The following is a 24007-nucleotide window of genomic DNA, read 5'->3' on the forward strand; positions in this document are numbered from 1 at the left end:
ACATGCTGATAAACTTACGGTTCCTAAAGGTTTACCTCTGCCACTTCTCAGAAGCACCACAAGGTGGCAGCAGTAGTTTACAAAAGCCATCAGGGCACCACTCACTAATTCCTCATCCCTGGCATTTGTTTAAAAGTAAATCTTCTGGGGTAAAATGTGAAAATGAAAACTGCACCTATGCAATTAACAAATTCTAATTAGCATTACACCATGACCCAGAATTCTAACTGAACATTTTTAGAGTACAGAACAATGGAGTCATGCATTGTGTATAACTATGAAAGACATTAATTCTCCAGTTAATTATATTTACTTTCACTGTGTGCTTATTGTAGCCCTTCACCCAATCCTCGTTTTTAAACACACAAAAATACTTCAGTGTTTTTCTTCTACATTTTAAAATGGAAAGATTTCTATGGCCTTTTCTGGAACCCATCAATTGATTTTCCATCAGCTTCATGTAAAACAATAAGTGAAGAAAATCTATACATTTGTTCCCAGTTGTGATCTTGCAAGTTCAAGGCAAATTGCCATGTTCAACATCTGGGATTCATCATGTCTGCTCTGTTACCTCATCGATGGGCACACATCTTTCCCAGATGTGCAAAATAAAAGGCCTGTGAAGGTACAAGGAACGCAAAATAATAGCCATGCTCCCAACTTTCTGCGCAACCAGGTATGTGGAGATTTTAAATTGAGGGAAGGAATGCTTCTAGGTCTGGTCTATCTAAATACTTGGCATAATGCACAAATGCCACATAATGGGCCAGAGCTCCACCCTTTCACGCATGAGTAACCCAGAGTGCCTCCCTAGAAAGGAGTCTGGGTGAGAGCTTTTTTTCAAGAAAAATAAAAGAGTAAAGCTGGAAATTGAGAGGCCATGGTTAAACTAACATTTTAGGATTATTTAAGACGTCAGTATTTGAACTCAGCTCTCCAAAGACTGCCAAGAACTGCAATCTGGAGCTTATAGCAGGCCACAGGCTTAAAGTCATGGAATTCAAGGCAAATGGAAGATGTAGATCCATGTCTCTTTGACACCCCCTCCCTTTTTATAAGATTTTCCTCTAATGACCATGGAGGGTGGGAGCAATTATAACTATGCTACATAAATGGCAATTTGCACTTAGAACTGTTCAAGTCTTTGATGCACTAATTTCACATCTGGGAATCCATTCTAAGGAACTATTCTTAAATACAGAAAGAAATCCTAATATGGAAAAAGATGTTTAATGTAACATTTAAGTGATGAAAAATTTTGGGGAAAAATCCTTTAAATGAGTAGTAACAGAAAATGATCAAATATAATTTGACATGTCTACATAATTGGTTATTAAGTTGTCATGAAAATAATGTGTGTGAAGACTAGACAGTATAGGAAATGCTCATGTAATTAAGAGAATAAAGAAAATAAAGTAGTACGCATAGTCATGACCCTGCTGTGCTTAAATTTTGCATGGGAAAAAGGCTGTAAAAGAAAAATATGCCAAAATATTAAGAGCAGTTGTTTCAATGGGGATTCCAAAGGTAAAATGTCCTCCTTTTTACTTTTTGATAGTTTCAAATTCTAGGTGTTATTGTATCATGGAAAATATATACTTGTGAAAACTTTTATTTTGAATTTAAAATAATTTCGCTATTCTTTTATCTCAAAATTTCTGTTTGTTTTCTCTCCATCTTTGCCTCCCTGGCTTAAAACCAACACCCTGCATCCTAGTCTCAAACTGGTTCTTTTTCTGTTTCAGACAAAGGAAACTGGACCCACTCTGGTCTTTGCTGGAGGCTTTTCAGCTGGCTGGGGCTAGAGCATGATCTGGTTTAAGTTGAAGGAGGTGACGAGGTGGCCCTAGTTCATGCGCCCTGGCCGCTGCTCATTCTAATCATGCTATGGCTTCCCTACAATGTTTAATTATTGATGTTGATAGACAATATAAGTTCAAATATTTTATAGAACAATGATAACCGCTAGTGGGTAAAAATTGGGTACATAACTCGCAAAAGTAAAGGGGAAGGAAAAGCAAAGAAAACCTTTGAAGCAAATAGACACTAGTGATAGAAGGAACTATTTGAAGGGGGGAAAAAACCCCAGATAACATGCCATAAAATGACAAAACTAGGACCAAATATATCCTTTTCATAATAAATATGAATGCTTTAAATCTCTCTAGGCAAATACATTTAAAACATATTTTGGCCCACAAACAAAATTAAATTTTATTCTCTTTATAAGAGCACATGCCAAACAAAATGAAAGGTCAAAAGTAAAGGATGTATACTTAAAGTTTCTGAGAGAGTAGATCTTAAATGTTCTCATGTCACCAAAAAAAAAAAGAAAGACAAATGAGGTGATGGAGGTGTTAACTAACCTTACTGTGTGATCATTTTGCAATATATATGTGTATCAAATCACACAGTACACCTTAAACTTATGTAATATGACACGTATGTTAATTAATCTCAGTAAAGCTGGAAAAAAGAAGAGACAGGAGGAAAAGGACCAATTAGGACATACGAAGCACATACAAACAAAATGTAGGGATACAAAAAAATTACATGTGACAAAGTAAAATAGAAGCAAAAATCCATAAGTAGGACAGATATGTTATTTTATATGGATAAAATTCCAATCCACAAGGAAGATATGGAGGTCACAAACACAGGCAAAATATGACAGCCCTAAAGTATTTAAAGGCAAACTCCCAAATGAAGGCACAACAGACATAATTATAATTGTTAACAAGAGACTGTAGACTACTTCTCTCAGCCTCTGGTAAGTGAAGAAGAAATCAGGACACAGAGCATTTGAACAATAAGCTCAGAAGACTTGATTTATGAGATACGTGATGGGATAATATTCGGAGACATTAATCAGTAGGCTTCTCTCCCCGTCAGTCCCCTGCCCAAGGCTCTTCTGCTCCTGCCCACTCAGAGGAATGTGACACTCATGCCAGGACCAGACACAAGAGCTGCAAATACTAGATTCAAAAGCTGGCCCGACCACAAGACAGACAGATGTGAATGCACGCTAGCATAGTACTCTGTGGACCAGGGAAGGGAAAGTGGAGGGGAGAGCCAAGGCCTACAAGGAAAGGAACATAGGAGAACACCCAAGCCTCTGCCAGAACATGGGTCATCTGTCCAGAGTGCCAGAGACAACCACAGCATCCCTCTTGTCACTTACCTTGAAGACCACCAAGTGCCCAAAGATCCTTCAGTTTAGGGTGATGCTTGTTTGTGCTTCAGGACTCTCCCATTGGTTTCATACCATGTAGACAACTCTGTCAGATAGCCCAAGACATTTATATACTCCTTCCCTAAACAGATCGAGGAGCTATGGGCCCTTGGGTCCTGGAGGGGTGATGGTGATGTAAAAGGCAAGCCTTGAACTGGCCAGTGTGGCTCCAGGTAGCACGTCTTTGAAATCTCCCTCTGAGCTAGGAGCTTTGGTAGAACACATACTCCTGTTACCCATGAACTGAGAAACTGAGAATACACATTATTTCAAACCTCTGTGGTACATTTATAAAATGAAACATAATAGACTATGTTAAGAAAAACCTTCAAGACATGTTATTTGACAATAGTACCACAAGTCTCAAATTTCATATATCATGAATAATAGAAATCAAACCACCTAGAAAAGATTAAAAAAACTGTCTTGAATAACATTTGGATCAAAGAGTTATTTCCTCTTTATAATTGCAATTAAAAATTTATTTGAAACACAATCAGAAGAACTATACTACATAATGAAAACAAAGTGTGAAACCAAAGCCGTACTCAGGAGGAAAATTCATAGTTTTACATGTGTTGATTATAAAACAAGAAAGTATAAAAATAAGTAAAACACATTCAACTGAAAGGATTAAGGAGTTCCCAGATAAACATTCGTGGGCATTCGTGTTGCTGTTGTTTGTAGATACTTTTTTTGGCTACCTGGCATCTGAAGCTTCTTCCTATATTGGGGAAATACACCATGGTGTGGGTCTTAGACTCTAGAGCCGGGGCATAACATCTAGACTTAGCTCATCAGATGCTGCCCCCTGGAACTTTGAATCTGGAGTGAGTGCCTGAAAGAAGCAGAAGCTGCTTAGCCTTCATTCTGGAAGCCACAGCCTGAACATGTAGTGGAACCAGCACATCCCAACAAGCTGCCCCTGGACATGCTGGAGATCTGACCACTCAGTTTCCTAGTTCCTGCTCATCCCCCCCCACCTGGTTCCCTACATCCGCTGAACCTCTGGGCTGCCTGATAATCCTTCTCCAATACATTCTTTTCCAGCTTAGGATCAGTTTCTGTTGTGAATAACTTCAATCTCCTGAACAAAACAGAAGGCAGGAATGTATAATAAAGATAGAAATTAATGAGAGAAAAAAAATCTATAGCAATGATGAATAAACTCAAGAACTGAAAAAAATATATATATTATTTATTTATTTATTTTGGCTGCACTGTGTGGCATGCGGGATCTTAGTTCCCTGACCAGGGATGGAACCTGTGCCCCCTGCAGTGGAAGCGCAGAGTCTTAACCACTAAACCGCCAGGAAAGTCCCAAGAACTATTTTAAACAACCAACAAAATTGGCAAACCTCTGAGTCTTATCACAGAAAAAATTAAGAAAAATCACACTTTTATGAAGGAAAAACGTACATGAACGATTCTGACATTAAAAAAATGATGAGAATACACTTACAATTCTATACTTGATGAAATGAAGAGATAAATTACCAGAATTAGCTGAATTGGAATATGCTATCAACCAAGGAAAAAAGGCCAAAAAGTTTTAAATAAATCACCCCCTTTCCCAAAGGGCACAGAGTCAGACTCGTTTAGGGAGAAGTCCCTTCAAACCTGTTCTACTTAGACTACTCTTGGACACAGAGAAAGAAGGCAGGTGAGGCCCTTCCAGATGGCCCGGCCCCCAGCCGCCCCTGCCTTAGTAGCAGTTCCCCTGGGGCAGAGCCTGCCGTTGAGTGGGGTTCAGCCTGTTGTGTGGACAGGTCATCTTGCTATGCTATTCGGACCTAGCTGTTACCACCCTCATACCTTCTAGTTACCTATCTGTGGCTGATGTCAGCTGTACGTAGGCCAGTCAAGCCCACAGCGTTCATGCAAGTCATACTAATTAATCCTCTGGATGGCCGCCTTTATCTTCTTCACTAAGTTCATTGTTTTCTCCCATATCAGAGGAAGAATGCTCCTGTTCGCACCCTCTAAAGGGAAAGTGAGGAAACAGAGGCACAGGGAGATGTAGTTACCAGCCCAATCCTCACTAGGATGAAGTCAGGGATAAGGGAGTTGGGAGCTAATGGCAAAGGAGAGCCCATGTGACTTTTATCCTGGAGAAATTCAGGATGCCAGGAGTGGACGCCAGGGAACAGGTGTAAACCGGGGCTCTTGGTCATCCCAGATGGGATCTGTTGAGGGTCCAGAGAGAGGAGCTTCTTTCTTTTAGGAGGAGGGAGAGGGTTGTATCTTTTAGTGTTAAGCGTTGCTAAGAGTGGGTTCTAGGTGTTTTGGGAGCCCTAAGGACTTTTGGAGGCCAGATTCCGCTTAGATGCTGACCTGTTGGGCACAGCTCTGACACGAAGATCAGTGGGATGCTCCAGACCCCTGGCTGGACCTCCGCGCACATGGGCGCTCTGGTCTCTCTGAAAAAGGACACTCTGTAACTGATACAACTGGTAGGAGTTACCGCGGGAGCTGGGTTCGTCCTCCGGTGAATTCTCCTGGATACAGAGCGCGCTGTTTAAGGCTCCTTGGAGATAGCTGCTCTTAATACAGTTGACAGTGGGCTCAGCGCTCTATGGAGGCGAGCGCGGTATTTAACAAATTACCCAATAACTCTTGGGCTCCTAGAGGACCAGATTGTACCCAGAGCACCGAGTGGGGTTAAGAAGAGACAGACCAGCCGCCCACAGACTAATTCCTCCTACTGCAGGTCCTCTGTCCCGTTCCATTTCTCCCCACTTAGGCGTATTTCGGAGCGTCCCTTTAAAAAATCAGAAACCTACCGAAAATGCGCCTGAGGGAGGCGATATTGCCTATGAGCAAAAGCAGGTTTCGCACCAAGTCCCAGAGGCAAAGAAAGGTGATCTCTCTCTCCCCATCCAGGGCAATCGTAATGCCAGAGGCATCCCGTCCAACGCCCAGCAAGCAGCCCTGTGTGGCTCTGCTCTCCGGACCCCAGGACATCCCCACGCCCAGCCTCCCAGGCCCATTTTCCCAGCAGCTCCAGTCTTCCCGGGTCTCCACGCAACAATGAAGCGTGGGCGGCCCCAGCGGCCTCATTTGCATACCGCCGCGGCTTGGCCAATGGGCTGCGCAGGGGCTTTGGAACGCAGTGTTGCCATCAGCGTGTGCGCGTGTGTGCGAGTGTGACAGCGGCTGTGGCTGTGGCCGTGACCGTGGGAGGCTGGCCCGGCCGGAGCCCAGCCGCGCGGGGACCGGCCCCGGCGCCCGCTTCCCTAGCGTGTCGCGGCCGCGTGGCCCGGCAGAGCCCAGAGACCATCCAGCCCCGGCCGGGCGCCGTCGAGATGTCGGTGGCGGGGCTGAAGAAGCAGTTCCACAAAGCCAGCCAGGTAGGAAGGCACAGAGTCGAGAGGGAGGGGGACTAGGGAGCTTCGGGCCCTTCGAGGCTCCGGGGCCTTTGGGGCTCCGGCGCCCTTAGGGGCCTCTCTTAGGGCTCCATTTCTTCCCGCCTAGGCGGGCGCGGGGGTGGAGTGAGGGGCCGCCTGCTCTCTCCTCCGCTCCTTGGCGCCTCCTCCTTCCCAGCCCCCGGCCCCCAGCTCCACCCCGAGCCACTGTAATTCTGAGAGGTTCTGCGGAGGAAAGCACAGAGGTGGCGGGCCGCGGGGTCTCGGGCGCAGGAGAGAGAGTGGGCGTCCCGAGGCCTGGAGGCTCCGCTTGGTGCCTCTACTGAACCCGCGCCGGGAGGTGGACCACAGAGAGTGCGGTGCCGGCCGGGCCTCCCTCAAGTCCCCCACCTTTTGGTTGGGAGCCCCCGGGGCACGTCCTGCAGCTTGGGGGCGGCCGCGCGGGCGTCGGCGGATCCCGGGATGCTGTGTACTTGGCGCTCGGTTGGGCCCCGCAGCGCGCCCCGCAGCGCTTCCAGCGCGCGCCTCGAAATGGACCCCGCCCGACTGCGTCCGGCTCCCGGGCTGGGACGCTACACAGCCGTCCTTCCTCTCCCCACCGTCTTCCTGGTGTCGGCCCGGGGTTGGGCACCAGGCTCCTGCTCGCAAAGAGCCGCCAGTCTGGTAGGAGGCACTGAGACACACGTAAACAAATAGTGTTAGACACACCTCCACGCACAGGGGATGCCAGATAATACAGTAGGGGCATCAGGGAGAGCTTCCCGGAGGAAGAGTCGCGTCATTTGTGAATTAAGTATGAGGAGGAATTGTGGTAGGGGGTGTGGGTGGAAAGGATAGGCGTTCTAAGCGGAGGAAACAGGAAAACCCACAGGGCGGCATGGAGTTGGTGTGTGTGTGTGTGTGTGTGTGTGTGTGTGTGTGTGTGTGTCTGTTGACAAGAAAATTTGTATTCTAAGATTTCAGTTTCTTCCAGCTATGGCAGAGCTGACATTGTAAAATCTATCCCACACCTGCACTGCTGGACCTGTTCTACATATTTCATTCGGAATTCACATTTCAGATGAGGTCTCATCCTGCTTCTTCCACAAATTGGTCCCTGAAATGCAGCTGGAATTGGATGATTCTCTTCTGTCAGTCTCAGTGCTGTTCCCTCACTTGCATCCCTTCCATGAGGAAACTGGGTGGTGCTCAGTTTCCAGCTGGGGGCGCTGGGTGGACAGTGGTACTATTGGGGTGATAAGGAGTCCCAGATGAGGGGCCAATTAGGTGACCAGGGCGATGGTGGATTCACTGTGGGGTTTGGGCACTTTGAGAGGTTTGTGAGACATTCAGATGCCATTGGCCTGGGAGCCAGTGGGTGAGGCCAAGTTTGGAACTACAGAGTTTGGGGGGATTTCCAGCCTGAATGGAGATTTAAAAATGTAAGTGCAAATAAAAGTGAGAAAATGCACAGTGAGCTGCACATAGACTGAAGGGAGCACCAACATTTAGGGGCAACGTTTAGGCCAGGACTTGATAAACAGTAACCACTCAATAAATATTTATTAAATAAGTGAAACTTTTGGGGTGGAGGAGCACAGGAAGGAGAGAACTAGTACAACCCAGGAGAGAGGAGTGTCATGGAAACCTAGAGAGGTGGGCGCATTTAAAGGTGGGAACAGTCAGCAAGTGCTGCTGTGGGCTCAGTACTGAGGGGTGGGCAGCCTGGAGGCGAGTGCAGCTGTGGTCAGGGCAGTGTCAGCTTACTTGCTGGCTAGGCTTGCTATGCTAGCTTCCTTAGCACTGGCAAGGAACTAACCTCTTTTGAAAAATATTCTTTTATTGGATATGAACTTCATGGGAGCAAATCTCAGACATGAGCAAGACACAGCTCTTGGATGATTGAAATTGGTTTCTGACCACTAACCAGAGTGAATGGTTGAAATCCCAGGAAGTTATTGGCATTGGTGAAATAATATGCTAGTGATGAGGTCATTTAGTTTAACTACCCATAATCAGCCCATTAAAAAAGAAATGAGCAGAGGGTCTAATTTAGCCCTTTTTTGTGTGAGCTGAAATCCTTTGTGACTTAATCTGAAAAGAAAGACATCACAGATTTTCTCTGGGCTTTATTTTATGGTCAGAGTGCCCAATAGATACATTTTTGTCTGTTCTAGGGGTCTTTCTCAGAAATCTTGCAATATGACAGATTTGGTGGAGAAACTAGACCAGGCTTAATATAATAAGAGGGAGCACAATAAAAAAAATGCCAGATGTTCTTCTCAGACAACATTTTAACAGCAGTTTTTAATTCATGAAGTACTTTCCTAGGCAGGGGAAAGGGAGTCTGGATGATGTCAATGGCTTAATACTTCCCAGGGATCCAGGACTGGCTCTGCCACTGACTAGCTCTGTGACCTGGGGAACGTGACTTAACCCAGAAGCCATGTCTCTGTTCTAAAATTGATTGTGGTGATGATTGCACAACTTTGTGAATGTACTAAAAACCATTGAATTGTATACTTTAAGTTGTGAATTGTATGGTGTAAATTATATCTCAAGAAAATACATATCGGGCTTCCCTGGTGGCACAGTGGTTGAGAGTCCACCTGCCGATGCAGGGGACGTGGGTTCGTGCCCCGGTCCGGGAAGATCCCACATGCTGCGGAGCGGCTGGGCCCATGAGCCATGGCCGCTGAGCCTGCGCGTCCGGAGCCTGTGCTCCGCAATGGGAGAGGCCACAACAGTGAGAGGCCCGCGTACCACAGGAAAAAAAAAAAAAAAGAAAAAAGAAAAAAAAAGAAAATACATATCTATCTATATATGTATCTATATAATATATCCCAGTTCTGAAATTGTTAAGTAATTCACTTAAAGTATTTCAGAGAAAGACAAAGATTATAAAGTGGACCTTTTACAAATAAGGGTTCCAGTACCATGACAAATTGAGATGATTTTTCTCAATGACAGGCAAGGTAAAATAGCTTATAACTTCCTGGTTGCCTGTCCTTCTTCCTTGATACCTTACCTGTCTCTGCAGGAAAAGAAAAATCCCCTTACTTTACAGAGAACGAAGAATTGTAAACCCCAGGGATTCTGCATCATGTCGGCAACCTGTGGAGGCTTACAGGAAAGAGGAGGAAATCAAGTAAAATGAGAAGAGTACAAGTTGAGTTAATAACGAGATTTAATTAATCCTTTCCTTCAGCATTTGGGATTATAACCCAAGTGTCCCCAGATCGTAATTAAATACCTTTTTTCTCTTGAAAAGTTTTCTGTTTTTTAAAATGGTGTATTTTTTTAAAAATAAAACTTTATTTATTTATTTATTTTTGGCTGCATTGGGTCTTCGTTGCTGCATGTGGGCTTTCTCTAGCAGCAAGCGGGGGCTACTCTTCATTGCAGTGTGTGGGCTTCTCATTGCGGTGGCTTCTCTTCTTGTGGAGCATGGGCTGTAGGTGCTCGAGCTTCAGTAGTTGTGGCACACGGGCTCAGTAGTTGTGGTGCATGGGCTCTAGAGCGCAGGCTCAGTAGTTGTGGTGCATGGGCTTCATTGTTCCGCGGCATGTGGGATCTTCCCGGACCAGGGCTCTAACCCGTGTCTCCTGCATTGGCAGGTGGATTCTTAACCACTACGCCACCAGGCAAGTCCCTGAAAAGGGTTCTTAATCGAGCGGTTTACTTTTCTACTGGTAGGGATGCAGCTTGAGTTATTAGAGGTAAATACAAATAGCTTAGAGATGGCATTGTGGTTTCTTGTTAAGCATTGTGCCTGACCAATAAAAATATAACTTACAATAATGATATGTCACCACTCATTGATTTGTATTAATTATGTTTATTTCATCATAATTTTCTTGATAGCATTTATTGTTGGTGTAGGATGCTTAGGCCACATCTGTGCTTGCGCTGACCTGGACGCTATGCTAATAGCCAGATTTATTCCCTTTATGGACTTCTAGGAGCCTTACTCCCCATCCCATGAAAGCCTAGTTTTATTCTTTCCTCTTGTTCTTCTCTCCCCTAACTAACCAACTGGCAATGACACAAGATGGTGATTACACTTGTGGGCTTTATGTTAAATTAACTTCTTTTTGCCCTTATGTAGCAGTGCTCTTTCATGTGACCCAGGAACACAGTAGGGAATGGGGAGCCCCTAACAAAGTTTTTTTTTGTAACCTTCCCCCCTTCTCTTTTGATGCATTAATCAGAAAACTGATGAGTGGTCATAAGGGGCCAAGACATTCTCCCTGTAATGACTAAATGCACAGGCTGACGCTTTAGGGGTAAACACTTCAGAGAAGGATATTCTTTGCAAATTATGAGAATCTCTAGGGAGGCAGTGAATGTCTCTTGTTTCACTTTCTCATTAGAGATAAAGAAAAATGCACTTTGCAAAATCCATAATGATTAATTTTTTTTTACTTAGATGCATCAGAAAATGTATTAAGCTAAAACATGCTTGCTCCTTTCCACATAGACTGCTTGATAAATTAATCCATAAATCTATGTGTTATCCATATATTTTTAACTCCGGGTGCTAGAGTAGATGCTCAAACTAAATTAGTTTTAATTTTTTTAATATCTGAAGAACACAGTATAATCCAAGCATTTCTTACCACTGATGCCGTTTCTCTAAAGTAACTGTAATTGAGGCTATCACTTGGAATTTGATTAAAAATGCATTTAAAAGCAGGGATTTGTGTGTGTGTGTGTGTACTGTTCTTTTCAGATTCATTTTTCAACTTTGCTAACAAACTGACTATAAATTATATTTCCCAGCGTTAAGTGTGTGTGTGGGTGTATCATGTGTATTTGGGGGACGCTATCATTGGCATGCTTTACCGAGAAAATAAAACTGCTGATAAACAGAACTGATACACGATTTTATTTGGCTAAATAATAAGTGAATTTATTCTGGAGAGTCTACATCAGCCAAACGTGGATAGCTAGATTTTCTTTTTCACTAGAAACCTGGGAAAGTGTTGAGTTGGGGGGAAGGGGCTGGAGGAAGCACTGGGGATGATTGAGAAGGCATTGTTGCAGTTCTAACTATTGAGTTCTTCTGTGAGATGCCTTCCGGATGAGCTCTTCCCTTGCAATTCCCAGGGTCATCCCCACATGTTTTTACCACAGCACCAGCAGCAGTGACCTTCCTGAGCCCAGTGTTGTTCCTTCTGACTTTGTAATTCATTGGATGATGGTGTCTTTCCCACCGGCATTGGCTAAATCTTTCTCAAACACTGATGTCACCAAGTACTTTGCCTGATTGAATCATCCATCAGTGGTAGAAGCTGCTGCTATTTTAGGCTGGATGACTTGGGTACTCCCTACTTATGAACCTGATATCTGAGTCATATCTCCTCATCCACGTCTGTGTTCTTTCTTTCTTATGGGCCACAGTTCAGAAGTCTGGAGGGACCTGTCAGCTAATGTGTGGGTGCTCCTCTGTTTCTCCCAGTGTAACAAGGACAGGGTACACCTGGCTGGTCTCTGCACTCTGCTTTGAACCCTGTCTCCTCTCATTTTCTCAGGGATTTTGCTCCTGTTGCATCTCTCTTCTGCACTATATTTTCTTCTTTCCTTGATCATTTCCATCGGCATATGGAATGCTCTCTAGTAGTGTTGCAGGAAGGGTGACCCCTTCCAGGGCCCGAGAGTGGGCTCTTGTCTAACCCTCAGAAATGAATTGTTGGAGGAGACACACATGCTGACAAAGCTGGAGACTTTATTGGGAAGGGGCGCCCGGGCGGAGAGCAGAGGGTAAGAGAACCTGGGAGGACTGCTCTGCCACGTGGCTCACTATCTCGGGTTTTATTGTGATGGGGTTAGTTTCTGGGTTGTCTCTGGCCAATCATTCTGACTCAGGGTCCTTCCTGGTGGTGAGCGTATCGCTCAGCCAAGATAGATTCCAGTGAGGGGGATTCTGGGAGGTTGGTAGGACATATGTGTCTCCTCTCTCCTTTTGACCTTTCCTGAATTCTTCCAGTTGGTGGTGGCTTGTTAGTTCCATGTTCCTTACCAGGATCTCCTGTTGTAAGATAACTCGTGCAAGTGGTTACTATTGGGCCTGGCCAGGGTGGGTGGTTTCAGTCAGTGGTTCCCCTAACTATTGCCTATCTGATAAAACAGTATCGCCTATCTGATAAAAAAGAAAGGAAAAAAATCCTTCCTTGGTCCGAGATCCCGCTTCACCTCCATCCTATTTCTTCTCTCCCCTTCCCAGCAAAATGTACTGAGAAAGTTTTTTGTTGCTCCGTTTCTACTTTCTCATCTCCCATTCTCTTCTCAACCCATTCCAGTTGACTTTCCTCTCCATCTGTCTGAGACCACCTTACCTAGGTGGTGATTGATCTACCTCCAAGTTGCCAAATTGGATGGTCACTTCCCCGTCTGATTCTCAGCAGCCTTTGACCCAGCGGACCATTCTCTGCTTACAACTCCTTCCACACTTGTGTGGTTTTCCTCTGGCTTCAGTGCCTGTTCCCTCAGATCTCCTTTAATGGCTCCTTCTCGTCCCCTTGAAAACTTAAGACCTAGAGTGCCCCAGGGCTCTGGCTTGGAGTAATTCCCCTTTTTCTTAGCCTTGCACTCTGCCAAGGTGTTTTGTCCAGCCTCATGGGATTATACATGATCTATATGTTGATTGCTCTCTAAATTATATTTCTAGCCCAGACACTCCTTCTGAACACAGACCCATAACAAACTTATAAGTCTAACTGCCTACATCAACTCACCTCTTGGATATTTAAAAGGTTGTCCATTTCAAGATGTCCAAACCTGAACTCCTTACTTTTCATCACCCCAACCTGTTTTCCTGCTGGTGGTTTCTATTTCAGTCAATTGTTCAACTGCTCAAGTAAAATAAGACAAAAACAAGATTCATCTTTGATTTTTTTCTTTCTCTTATCTCTAATTCATCAGAAAGTACTTCCTTTTGGTTCTACTTTAAAAATGTATCCCTCATTCACTTTACCTCTTTCTGGTTCTGCTACTACTATCCTTGTTCTATCACCTCTTGCCTGCGTGGTTGCCGGAGCCTCCTCACCAATTTCCAGACCTTTCTTCCTACCAGGTACAATTCATTTACCCACAGTGACCTGAATGCTCTTCTAAAAATGTATCTCAGACTATGTCATTCTGTTAATGTAATGTAGACTGCTTACAAGTCTTCAGTGGCTTCCAGTTGCTTTTAGAATAAAAGCCCAACTTCCTCTTCTGGCCTGTGAAGCCTCACATAACTTGGCCTCTCCCTTCCCTCTCCTGCTGCTGTTCAGCCACACTGGCCTCTCTTTGTTCCTTTGATGTGCTAAGGTCTTCTTTTCGTTGGGCCTTTGCCAGAGCTGTTTCCTCAGCCTTGCATGCCTTTTCTCTAGATCTTTGCAAAGTGTTTCCTTATTGTCATTTAGATCATAGCACAGATTACAGGCCACTTTGCCAGAGAAGTCTTCCCCAACCACCCAATTCAAATAGGCGTATCACACTGCTCTCTATCACACTGCTTAACTTTTGAAAAACTGTATGATAAATATTTTGGTATTTTGATGACTGAGTTCAGTACAATTGGTTTCCTTTATAATCCCATGTACTTTTAAATTAAACTTTTTTATTTTGAGATAGTTGCAGATTCACATGCAATTGTGAGAAAGAATGCAGATACCTTATGCCCTTTGCCCAGATTTTTCCATCTTGCAAAAAACTATAGTACATGATCACAACCAGGATATTTACATTTACATTATCAAATATATGGATATGGTATATCTCTCCATGTATTTTGCTCTTTGATTTATTTCATCAGGATTTTGTAGTTTTTAGCATACATGTCCTGTACATGCTTTGTGAAATTTATACCTGTGACCTTGCTGAGCTCATTTATTTACACAATACAGAACAGATTCATCACCATAAGGATCATGAATGTTGCCCTCTTATGGCCTTGCCCACTCCTCTTCTGCCCCCACCCGCTCTGTAATGCCTGACAACCACTAATTTGTTCTCCTTTCTGTAATTTTGTCATTTCATAAGTGTTATATAAATGGAACCATATAGTCTGTAACCTTTTGGCTTGGATTTTTTATCTCAGCGTAATACTGTAGAAGTTCATCCAGGTTGTTGTATGTATCAATAGTTTGCTCCTTTTTTAAAAAATAAATTTATTTATTATTTTTAATTTTTGGCTGCGTTGGGTCATCGTTGCTGCACGCGGGCTTTCTCTAGTTGCGGTGAGTGGGAGCTACTCTTTGTTGCGGTGCACAGGCTTCTCATTGCGGTGGCTTCTCTTGTTGCGGAGCACGGGCTCTAGGCACGAGGGCTTCAGTAGTTGTGGTGTGCGGGCTCAGTAGTTGTGGCTCCTGGGCTCTAGAGCTCAGGCTCAGTAGTTGTGGCACACGGGCTTAGTTGCTCTGCGGCATGTGGGATCTTCCCAGACCAGGGCTCGAACCTGTGACCCCTGCATTGGCAGGTGGATTTTTAACCACTGTGCTACCAGGGAAGTCAACAGTTTTCTCCTTTTTATTACAGATATCGGTGTGTTTAACCATTTACCTGTTGAAGGACATCGGGATTGTTTCCAGTTTGGTTATTAGGAATAAAGTTGTTATAAATATTTATGTACAGGTTTTTATGTGAACATAACTTTGCATTTCTCTGGGTTGAATGCTTAGGAGTGCAGTTTTTAGATCACGTGGTAGTTACATGTTTAGTATTTTAGGAAACTTTCCCTCTTTTCTAGAGTGACTATCATTTTATATTCCTACCAGTAATGTATGAGGGTTCCAACTTTTCCACATCCTCTCCAGGATTTATTACTATTTTTTATTCTAGCCATTCTATTAGATGTATGGAGTTACGTCATTGTGTTTCACTTTGCATTTCACTAATTGCTAATGGTTTAACAACTCTTCATGTACTTATTTGCTTTCTGTATCTCCTCTTAGGTGAAATGTCTGTTCACATCTTTAGGCCATTTTTATTTTTTATTTTTTTTATTTTTATTTTTATTTTTTTTGTGGTACGCGGGCCTCTCACTGTTGTGGCCTCTCCCGTTGCGGAGCACAGGCTCCAGATGCACAGGCTCAGTGGCCATGGCTCACGGGACCAGCCGCTCCGTGGCATGTGGGATCTTCCTGGACCGGGGCACGAACCCGCGTCCCCTGCATCAGCAGTCGGACTCTCAACCACTGCGCTACCAGGGAAGCCCCTTTAGCCCATTTTTAAATTGGAATTTTTTTTTAACTGTTGACTTGTGAGAATTCTTTATAATATCCTAGAGTATCCTCCTTTGTTGGATGTATGGTTTGCAAATATTTTCTCCCAGTCTGTAGATTGTCTTTTCATCTTCTTTCACAGAGCAAAACTTTAAAATTTTGATGAAATGCAGTTTGAGAATTTCTCCTTTTATTGATCATGTTTATGGTATCTAAGAACTCTGCCTAGTCCAAGATCTTGAAGATTTTCTCCTATTTTTTTTCTAAAAGTTCTACAGTTTTGTGTTTTACATTTAAGCCTGTTGTCCATTTTGAGTTAATTTTTTATAGGGTATGACTTAGGTTGAAGGTCATTTTTTTTTTTTTTGGTTTATGAGTGTTCTTTTACCCCAGCACCATTTGTTGAAAAGGTTATCCCTCCTCCATTGAATTGCTTTTGAACCTTTGACAAAATCAGTTGGGCATACTTGTGTGGATCTATTCATGCCTTCTCGATCCTATTCCACTGATCTATCCCTTGGCCAATAGCACCCAGTCTTGACTGTCACTACATGATGTCTTGAAATCAGACTGATTCTTTCCACATTATTCTTCTTTCTCAAAATTGTTTTAGCTATTGTAGCTCCTCTGTCTTTCCATATAAATTTTAGAATAATCGTATCTATATCTACAAAAAATATTTCTGGAATTTTTATAGGAATTGCACTAAAACTGTGTATCAGTTTGGAGAGCATTGACATGACTCCTATGTTGAATCTTTAGCGTAGAAGTCCTATACATGCTTCATTAAATTTACACTTGTGAACTTGCTGAATTCATTTATTAGTTCTGGGAGGGATTTTTTTTGGGGGGGGGTGTTTGTTTTGTTTTGGTTTTTGGTATATTCCTTGGAAATTTTTTTGTGAACAATCATGTCACCTGTAAATAAGGACAGTTTTAGTACCTTCTTTACATTTTATATGCCGTTTATTTACTCTTTTTTTGGCCTATTTCACTGGCTAGAACTTCCGACATTATTTTGAATGAATGTTGACAGTGGAATCCTTGCCTTGTTCCCCACCCTTATGGAAAGGCTTTCAGTCTTTCACTATTAAGAGTAATATTAGCTATAAATCTTTCGTGGATGCTTTTTAACACGTTGAGGAAGTTCTCTAATTCTATTATTTCTGAGTGTTTTTTAAATCATGAATAGGTGTTGAATTTTGTCAAAAGCTTTTTCTACATCAGTTTATATGATTATGTGATTTTTTTTCTTCTTTAGCCTGTTAATGTGGTGGATTACATTAATTGATTTTTGAAAATTGAGCCAGTTGGGTGTCCTTAGAATAAAACCCACTTGATCATGGTGTATATTTCTTCTTATATATTGATGAATTAATTCTATTTGCTAATGTTTTGCCATGGATTTTTGTTTCTTTATTTTTGGGATATTGGTCTTTATTTTTTGTACTGTGTTGGTCTAGTTTTAGTATCAGGTAATACTACTTTAATAAAATGAATTGGGAAGTGCTTACTCTTCTTTTTTCTGGAAGAGATTATGTAAAATTGATGTTAATTCTTTTTTAGACATTTAGTAGAATTTTCCAGTGAAAACATCTGGGCTTGGAGATTTCTCATTTGGTAGTTTTGTTAGTTTGTGTGTTTTAAGGAATTGGTCCATTTCATTTAGGTTATCAGACTTATGTGTGGAGAGTTATTCATAGTATTCCCCTATTAATCGTTATCATCAGTTCCCTTATTACATGTGTATAGGGTCTCTTTGACTTTTGATATTGGTAATTTCATACCTTCTCCCTTTATCTTTGTCAGTCTTGCTAGAGGTTTGTCAGTTATATCGATCTTTTCAAAGAACCAGGTCATAATTTCATTTTCCCCAATGTTTTGCCATTTTCAATTTCATTGATTTCTGCTCTTATTTTATTATTTCCTTCCTTTTACTTGCTTGGGTTTATTTTGTTCTTTTTATAGGTTCTTGAGGGAAGCAGACTATTGATTGGACACCTTTTCTCTTTTCTAACGTATGCAGTGAATGCTATATATTTTCCTCTCAACACTGCTTTAGTTGTATTTCACTAATTTTGATATGTTGTATTTTAATTTTCATTCATTCAGTGTACATTTTGACTTCCCTTGAGACTTTTCTTTGATCCACGATTGTTTACAGTGTTTGTAATTTTTCCTGTTTAAACCTGTTTTTGATTTCTAGGTTGATCCCAATGTCATTAGAGAATACATTCTATATGATTTTGACTTTTAAAAATTTTGTGAGGTTTATTTTATGGCTCAAAATGTGGTCTATTTTGTTATATGTTCTGAAGGCACATGAAAATAGTGTGTATATGCTGTTGTTGGGTGGAGTATTCTGTAAATATTGATTAAATCCTATTGGTCAATAGTGTTGAATTCAATAAACTTACTGGTTTTCTGTCTAGTTCTTTTAATTGTTGAGAGAAGTCTCCAAATACAATTATCTATAATTATATCTATTGTCTATATTTTCTTTCATTGCTGTCATTGCTATATTTTCTTTTCATTGCTGTGAGTTTTACCATTGCATAATTTGCAGTTCAAGTGTTTGGTAAATACACATTTAGGGTTTCTACGTCTACTTGGTAGATTTACCCTTTTAAATTCATTATCATTTAATGTCCCTCTCTGTCTCTGCTAATTTTATGTGCCCTGAAGTCCACTTTATCTGATATTAATATAGCTAATCCTGCTTTCTTTTGGTTAATGTTTGCATGATATGTATTTTTTCATTCTTTTACTTTTAACCTGCATATATTGCTTTACTTGAAGTGAGTTTCTTGTGGACAGCATAGAGTTGGGTCATGGTAATTCACTCCACCAATATGTCTTTTAATTGGTGTTTTTAGACCATTTACATTTAATGTAATTATATGTTAGGGCTAAAGGCTACCTTTTTTTTGTTTGTTTGCTTTTTGTATCTTGTCTTTCTTCCTTGCCTTCTCGTGTGTTACTTGAATTTTTTTAGAATTCTATTTTGATTTATGTATAACATTTTTGAGTGTACAGGTTTCTCCCACTATCCAAAGTAGAGTGTTCCTATGAAACCTTTCATAAGCTGAAATGGAGTAAAGTAGAGATGCAATTACCTTAGCACACATCTTGCTAAGAGATGCATAAACTAAATTGAGATAAACTACATATGCTGACAGACACAGTTCAAAGCTCAGCTTGATATCGAGATGCTGAGTATAGTTCCCAGGGATTGAGCTTAGTGGTGCCACTCTTGCTGCTCTGGGTGTGTGCTGCCTCTATTACAGCTTGCTGCAAAACAAATGCTGAACACTTTTTTTGCATTTCTCCTTTTTTCATAAAAGTAAAAATCCTCTTCAGATTTCTTTCAATTAGTGAAAACAGGTAGTAATGTAGGTCTTTTGTAAAAGCAAAGTGGCATAAAGCAAACTTTTGAAAAGTAGGGGGATACCTGTATCTCTTTGAATAGCATTGTCGGTTGCTGCTCTAGGTATTACATTCTATATATGTAACTTACTGCAGTCTACTGGTGTTATCTTTTTACCAGTTCCAGTGAAGTTTAGAAAAGTTAGTTTTCTTTAGGCTCCATTATCTTCCCCCTTTTATAATATAACAGGGTTAAATATTTCTTCTATACACATTTAGAAACATGTCATACAGTGTTATAATTTGTGCTTTAACCATCAAACATAATTTAGAAAACTCAAAGAGGAGGAATGTATTCTGTTTACCCGTATTTTTGCTTACTGTGTTCTTTCTTCCTTTCCGATGTTTCAAGGTTTCTTCTTTTATGATTTCTTTTTGCTTAGAGAGCCTCCTTTAGCCCTTCTTTTAGGATAAGTCTGCTGGTGACAAATTTTCTTAGTTTTCCTTCACCTGAGAATGTCTTGATTTCACCTTCATTTCTGAATATAGGATTCTGGGTTGACAATTACTTTCTTTCAGTACTCCATAATTTCTGATGAGAAGTCTGCTGTCATTTGAATTGTTTTTCTTTTATAGGTTACATGCTGTTTCTCTCTCAGTGCTTTCAAGATTCTTTCTTTGTCTTTAGTTTTTAGAAGTTTGACTATGATGTGTCTTGGTGTGGATTTCTTTTGCCTTATGCTGTTTGGGGTTCATTTAGCTTCTTGAATCTGTAGGTTTATGTGTTTTGCCAAACTGGGGAAGTTTTCAGCCATTGTTTTTTCTAGTGCCTTTTCATCCCTGCCCTCTTTCTTCTCACCTTTTGGGCCTCTGATGATGTGAATGTTCGATTTTTTGTTATAGTCCCACATGTTCCTGAGCTCTGTTCTTTTTTTTTTTTTCCAGTTTATTTTCTCTCTGTTGTTAAGATGGGGTAATTTCTGTTGTTATTCTTTCCAGTTCACTGATTCTTTTGTCTCTTTCCTGAATTCTGTGTTTGAGTTGCAGGTTGAATTTTTTCATTTTGGTTATTGTATTTTGCAGTTCTATCATTTCTATTTAGTTCTTTTACCTTCTGTTTCTTTGCTGAGACTTTCTATTTTTTTCATTAGTTTTGAGCGTTTATAATTGCTTCTTGGCTCCTTTAAGATCTTTATCAGATGATTTTAATAGTTCTGTAATCTTGATGTTGACATCTGTTGATTGTCTTTTCTCACTCAGTTTGAGAGCTTCATGGTTCTTGGCATGATGGTTATTTTTTTTAATTGAAGTATAAATGACTTATGACACCATGTCCCAGGTGTACAACATAGTGATTTGTTATGTCTAAGTCGTACAAAATGATCACCATGATAAGTCTAGTTAGCATCTGTTACCATACAAAGTATTACAATCTTCTTGACTATGTTGCTCATGTTGTACATTTTATCCTTGAGACTCATTTATTTTGTAACTGGAAGTTTGTACCTCTTAATCTCCATCACCTATTTCATCATGCCCACATTCCTCTCCCCTCTGACAACCGCTCATTTGTTCTCTGTATGTTTGAGTCTGTTTCTGTTTTGTTACGTTTGTCCGTTTGTTTCATTTTTTAGATTCCACTTTTAACTGAAATCAGATGGTATTTGTCTTTCTTTGTGTGGCTTATTTCACTTAGCACAATACCCTTAAGGCCCATCCACGGTGTTGAAAATGGCGAGATTTCATTCTTTCTTATGGCTGAGTAATATTCTTGTGTGTGTGTGTGTGTGTGTGTGTGTGTGTGTGTATGTATATATATATATATACACCACATTTTCTTTATCTATTCATCTATTGATGAACACTTACATTGTTTCCATATATTGGCTATTGGAAATACTGCTGCAGTGAACATAGGAGTTCATTTTTTTTTTTAAATTAGTGTTTTATTGAAGAGGTGGTCTTTTCCTCTTTGTATATTCTTGACTCCTTTGTAGTAGATTAATTGACCATATAAGTTTGGGTTTATTTCTGGGCTCTATTCTGTTCCCTTGATCTATGTGTCTGCTTGTGTGCCAGTGCCATACTGTTTTGATGATTGTAGCCTTGTAGTATAGTTTGAAATCAGGGCGTGTGATACCTCCAAGTTTGTTCTTATTTCTCCAGATTGTTTTGGCTGTTCAGGGTCTTTTGTGTTTCCATACCTATTTTAGAATTGTTTGTTCTAGTTTTGTGAAAAATGCCATTGATATTTTGATAGGGTATTTTTACATTGAATCTGTAGATTCCCTTAATAATATTAATTCTTCCAATCTATGAGCACAGTATATTGTTTCCATTTGTTTGTGTCAACTTTAATTTTTTTCATCAACATCTTATAGTTTTCTTAGTACAAGTCTTTTACCTCCTTGGTTAGATTGATTCCTAGGTATTTTATTCTTTTTGATGCAATTACAAATGGGGTTGTTTTCTTAATTTCTCTTTCTGATAGCTCTTTGATGGTGTATAGAAACACAACAGATTTCTGTATATTAATTGTTTATCCTGCAACTTTACTGAATTCATTCATTCTTATAACTTTTGGTGGCAATTTTCTATATCCAGTATATGTCACTTGCAAACAGTGACAGTTTTACTTCTTCCTTTCCAATTTGGATTCCTTTTATTTCTTTTATTTGTCTGACTACAATTGCTAAGACTTCCAATAATATGTTGAATAACAGTGACGAGAATGGGCATCCTTGTCTTTTCTCTGATCTTAGAGGAAATGCTTTCATGTTTTTACTGTTGAGTGTGATGTTAGCTGTGGGCTTGTCATATACGGCCTTTATTATGTTGAGGTACATTCCCTCTATACAAATTTTGTTGAGAATTTTTATCATAAATGGATGTTGAATTTTGTCAAAAGCTTTTTCAATCCTTATTGAAATGATCATATGATTTTTATTCTTCAGTTTGATAATGTGATATATCACATTGGTTGATTTATGGATATTGAACTGTTTTTGCACCATTGGGATAAATCCCACTTGATCATGCTGTATGATCCTTCTAGTGTATTGTTGAATTTGGTTTGCTAATATTTTTTGAGGATTTTTGCATCCATGTTCATCAGGTATATTGGTCTGTTATTTTCTTTATTTTGTGGTGTCTTTTTATGGTTTAAGTATCAGGGTGATGGTGACCTTGTAGAATGAGTTTGGCAGTGTTCCTCCTCTTTCATTTTTTGGAATAGTTTGAGAAGGTTAGGTGTTAATTCTTTAAATGCTTGGTAGAATTCATCTGTGAAGTATTTTGGTCCTGAACTTTTGTTTGTTGGGAGTTTTTAAAATTACTGATTAAGTTGATTACTGGTGATTGGTCTGTTTGTATTTTTAATTTTTTCCTGATTCAGTCTGGGAGAGTCTATGTTTTTCCACTTCTTCTAGACTGTTCATTTTATTAGCATATAATTGTTTGTAGTAATCTCTAATAATCCTTTGTAGTTATACAGTGTTAGTTGTAATTTCTCCTTTTTCATTTATTATTTTATTTGTGCCCTTTCTCTTTTATTCTTGATGAGTCTGGCCAAAGGTTTATTAACTTTGTTTATATTTTCAAAGAACCAGCTCTTAGTTTCATTGATCTTTTCTATTTTATTAGCCTCTATTTCATTTATTTTTGCTCTAATCTTTATTATTTCTTTCCTTCTACTAGCTTTGGATTTTGCTTTTTCTTTTTGTGGTTCCTTTAGGTGCAAGGTTAGGTTGTTTATTTGAGATTTTTCCTGTTTCCTTAGGTGGGATTTTATCACTATAAACTTCCCTCTTAGAACTGCTTTTGCTGCATCCCACCAATTGTGAATCATTGTGTTTCCATTTTCATTGGTCTCCAAGTAGTTTTTACATTTCCTCTTTGATTTCTTCAGTGACCCATTGGTTGTTTAGTAGCATATTGTTTAGCCTCCATGTCTTTGTGTTTTTGCGGTTTTTCCCTCATAGTTGATTTAGTCTTATTGCATAGTGGTTGGAAAAAATGCTTGGTATGATTTCAGTCTTCTTAAATTCATTAAGACTTGTTTTGTGGCCTAGCATGTGATCTGTCCTGGAGAATATTTCACGTGCACTTGAAAAGAGTGTGTTTTATGCTGTATTTGGATGGAATGTTCTATATATCTTTATGTTCATCTAGTCTAATGTGTCATTTAAGAGCAGTGTTTCCTTATTGATTTTCTGTCTGGATGATCTGTCCATTGATGTAAGTGGGTTGTTAAAGTCCCCTACTATTATTGTGTTACTATCAATTTCTCCTTTTTTATTTGTTAATATTTGCTTTATGTATTTAGTTGCTTCTATGTTGGGGATACACACACACATACACACACACACACAAGTGTTATATCTTCTTGTTGAACTGATCCCTTTATCATTCTGTAATGTCCTTCTTTATCTCATGTTACAGTCTTTGTTTTAAAGTCTATTTTGGTCCAAGTATTTCTTCCCCAGCTTTCTTTTTTATTTCCCTTTGCATGGAGTAACTTTTTCTATCACTTCACTTTCAGGCTGTGTGTGTCTCTAGATCTGAAGTGAGTCTCTTGCAGGCAATATATATATGGGTTATATTTTTATATCCATTCAGCCACTCTATATCTTTTGATTGGAGCATTTAGTCTATTTACATTTAAAGAAATTATTGATTAGGTATGTACTTACTGCCATTTTGTTAATAGTTTTGTTTTTTTTGTAGTTCTTTTGTGTTCCTTTCTTCTTTGTTTGCTTTTTTTCCTTATGATTTGATAACTGTTCTGTTGTTATGTCTGGATTCCTTTCTCTTTTTTGTGTTTTTATTACAGATTTTTGGTTTGTGGTTACCCCAAG

General features: G+C 40.2%; 1 protein-coding gene across 1 annotated transcript in view; it reads left to right on the forward strand.

Annotated features, from left to right (window-relative positions):
* The first annotated feature begins 6347 nt into the window (after positions 1–6347).
* SH3GL3 (SH3 domain containing GRB2 like 3, endophilin A3) overlaps positions 6348–24007 on the forward strand; it is a 150933-nt gene continuing 133273 nt past the window's right edge. The window contains exon 1 of the mRNA XM_007470068.1: positions 6348–6582. Coding sequence (XP_007470130.1) covers positions 6538–6582 — 45 coding nt within the window. The 5' untranslated portion in view covers positions 6348–6537. The remainder of the gene's footprint in view (positions 6583–24007) is intronic.

This window comes from Lipotes vexillifer, unplaced genomic scaffold (assembly GCF_000442215.2).
Source record: "Lipotes vexillifer unplaced genomic scaffold, Lipotes_vexillifer_v1.1 scaffold532, whole genome shotgun sequence".
Lineage (NCBI taxonomy): Eukaryota > Metazoa > Chordata > Mammalia > Artiodactyla > Lipotidae > Lipotes > Lipotes vexillifer.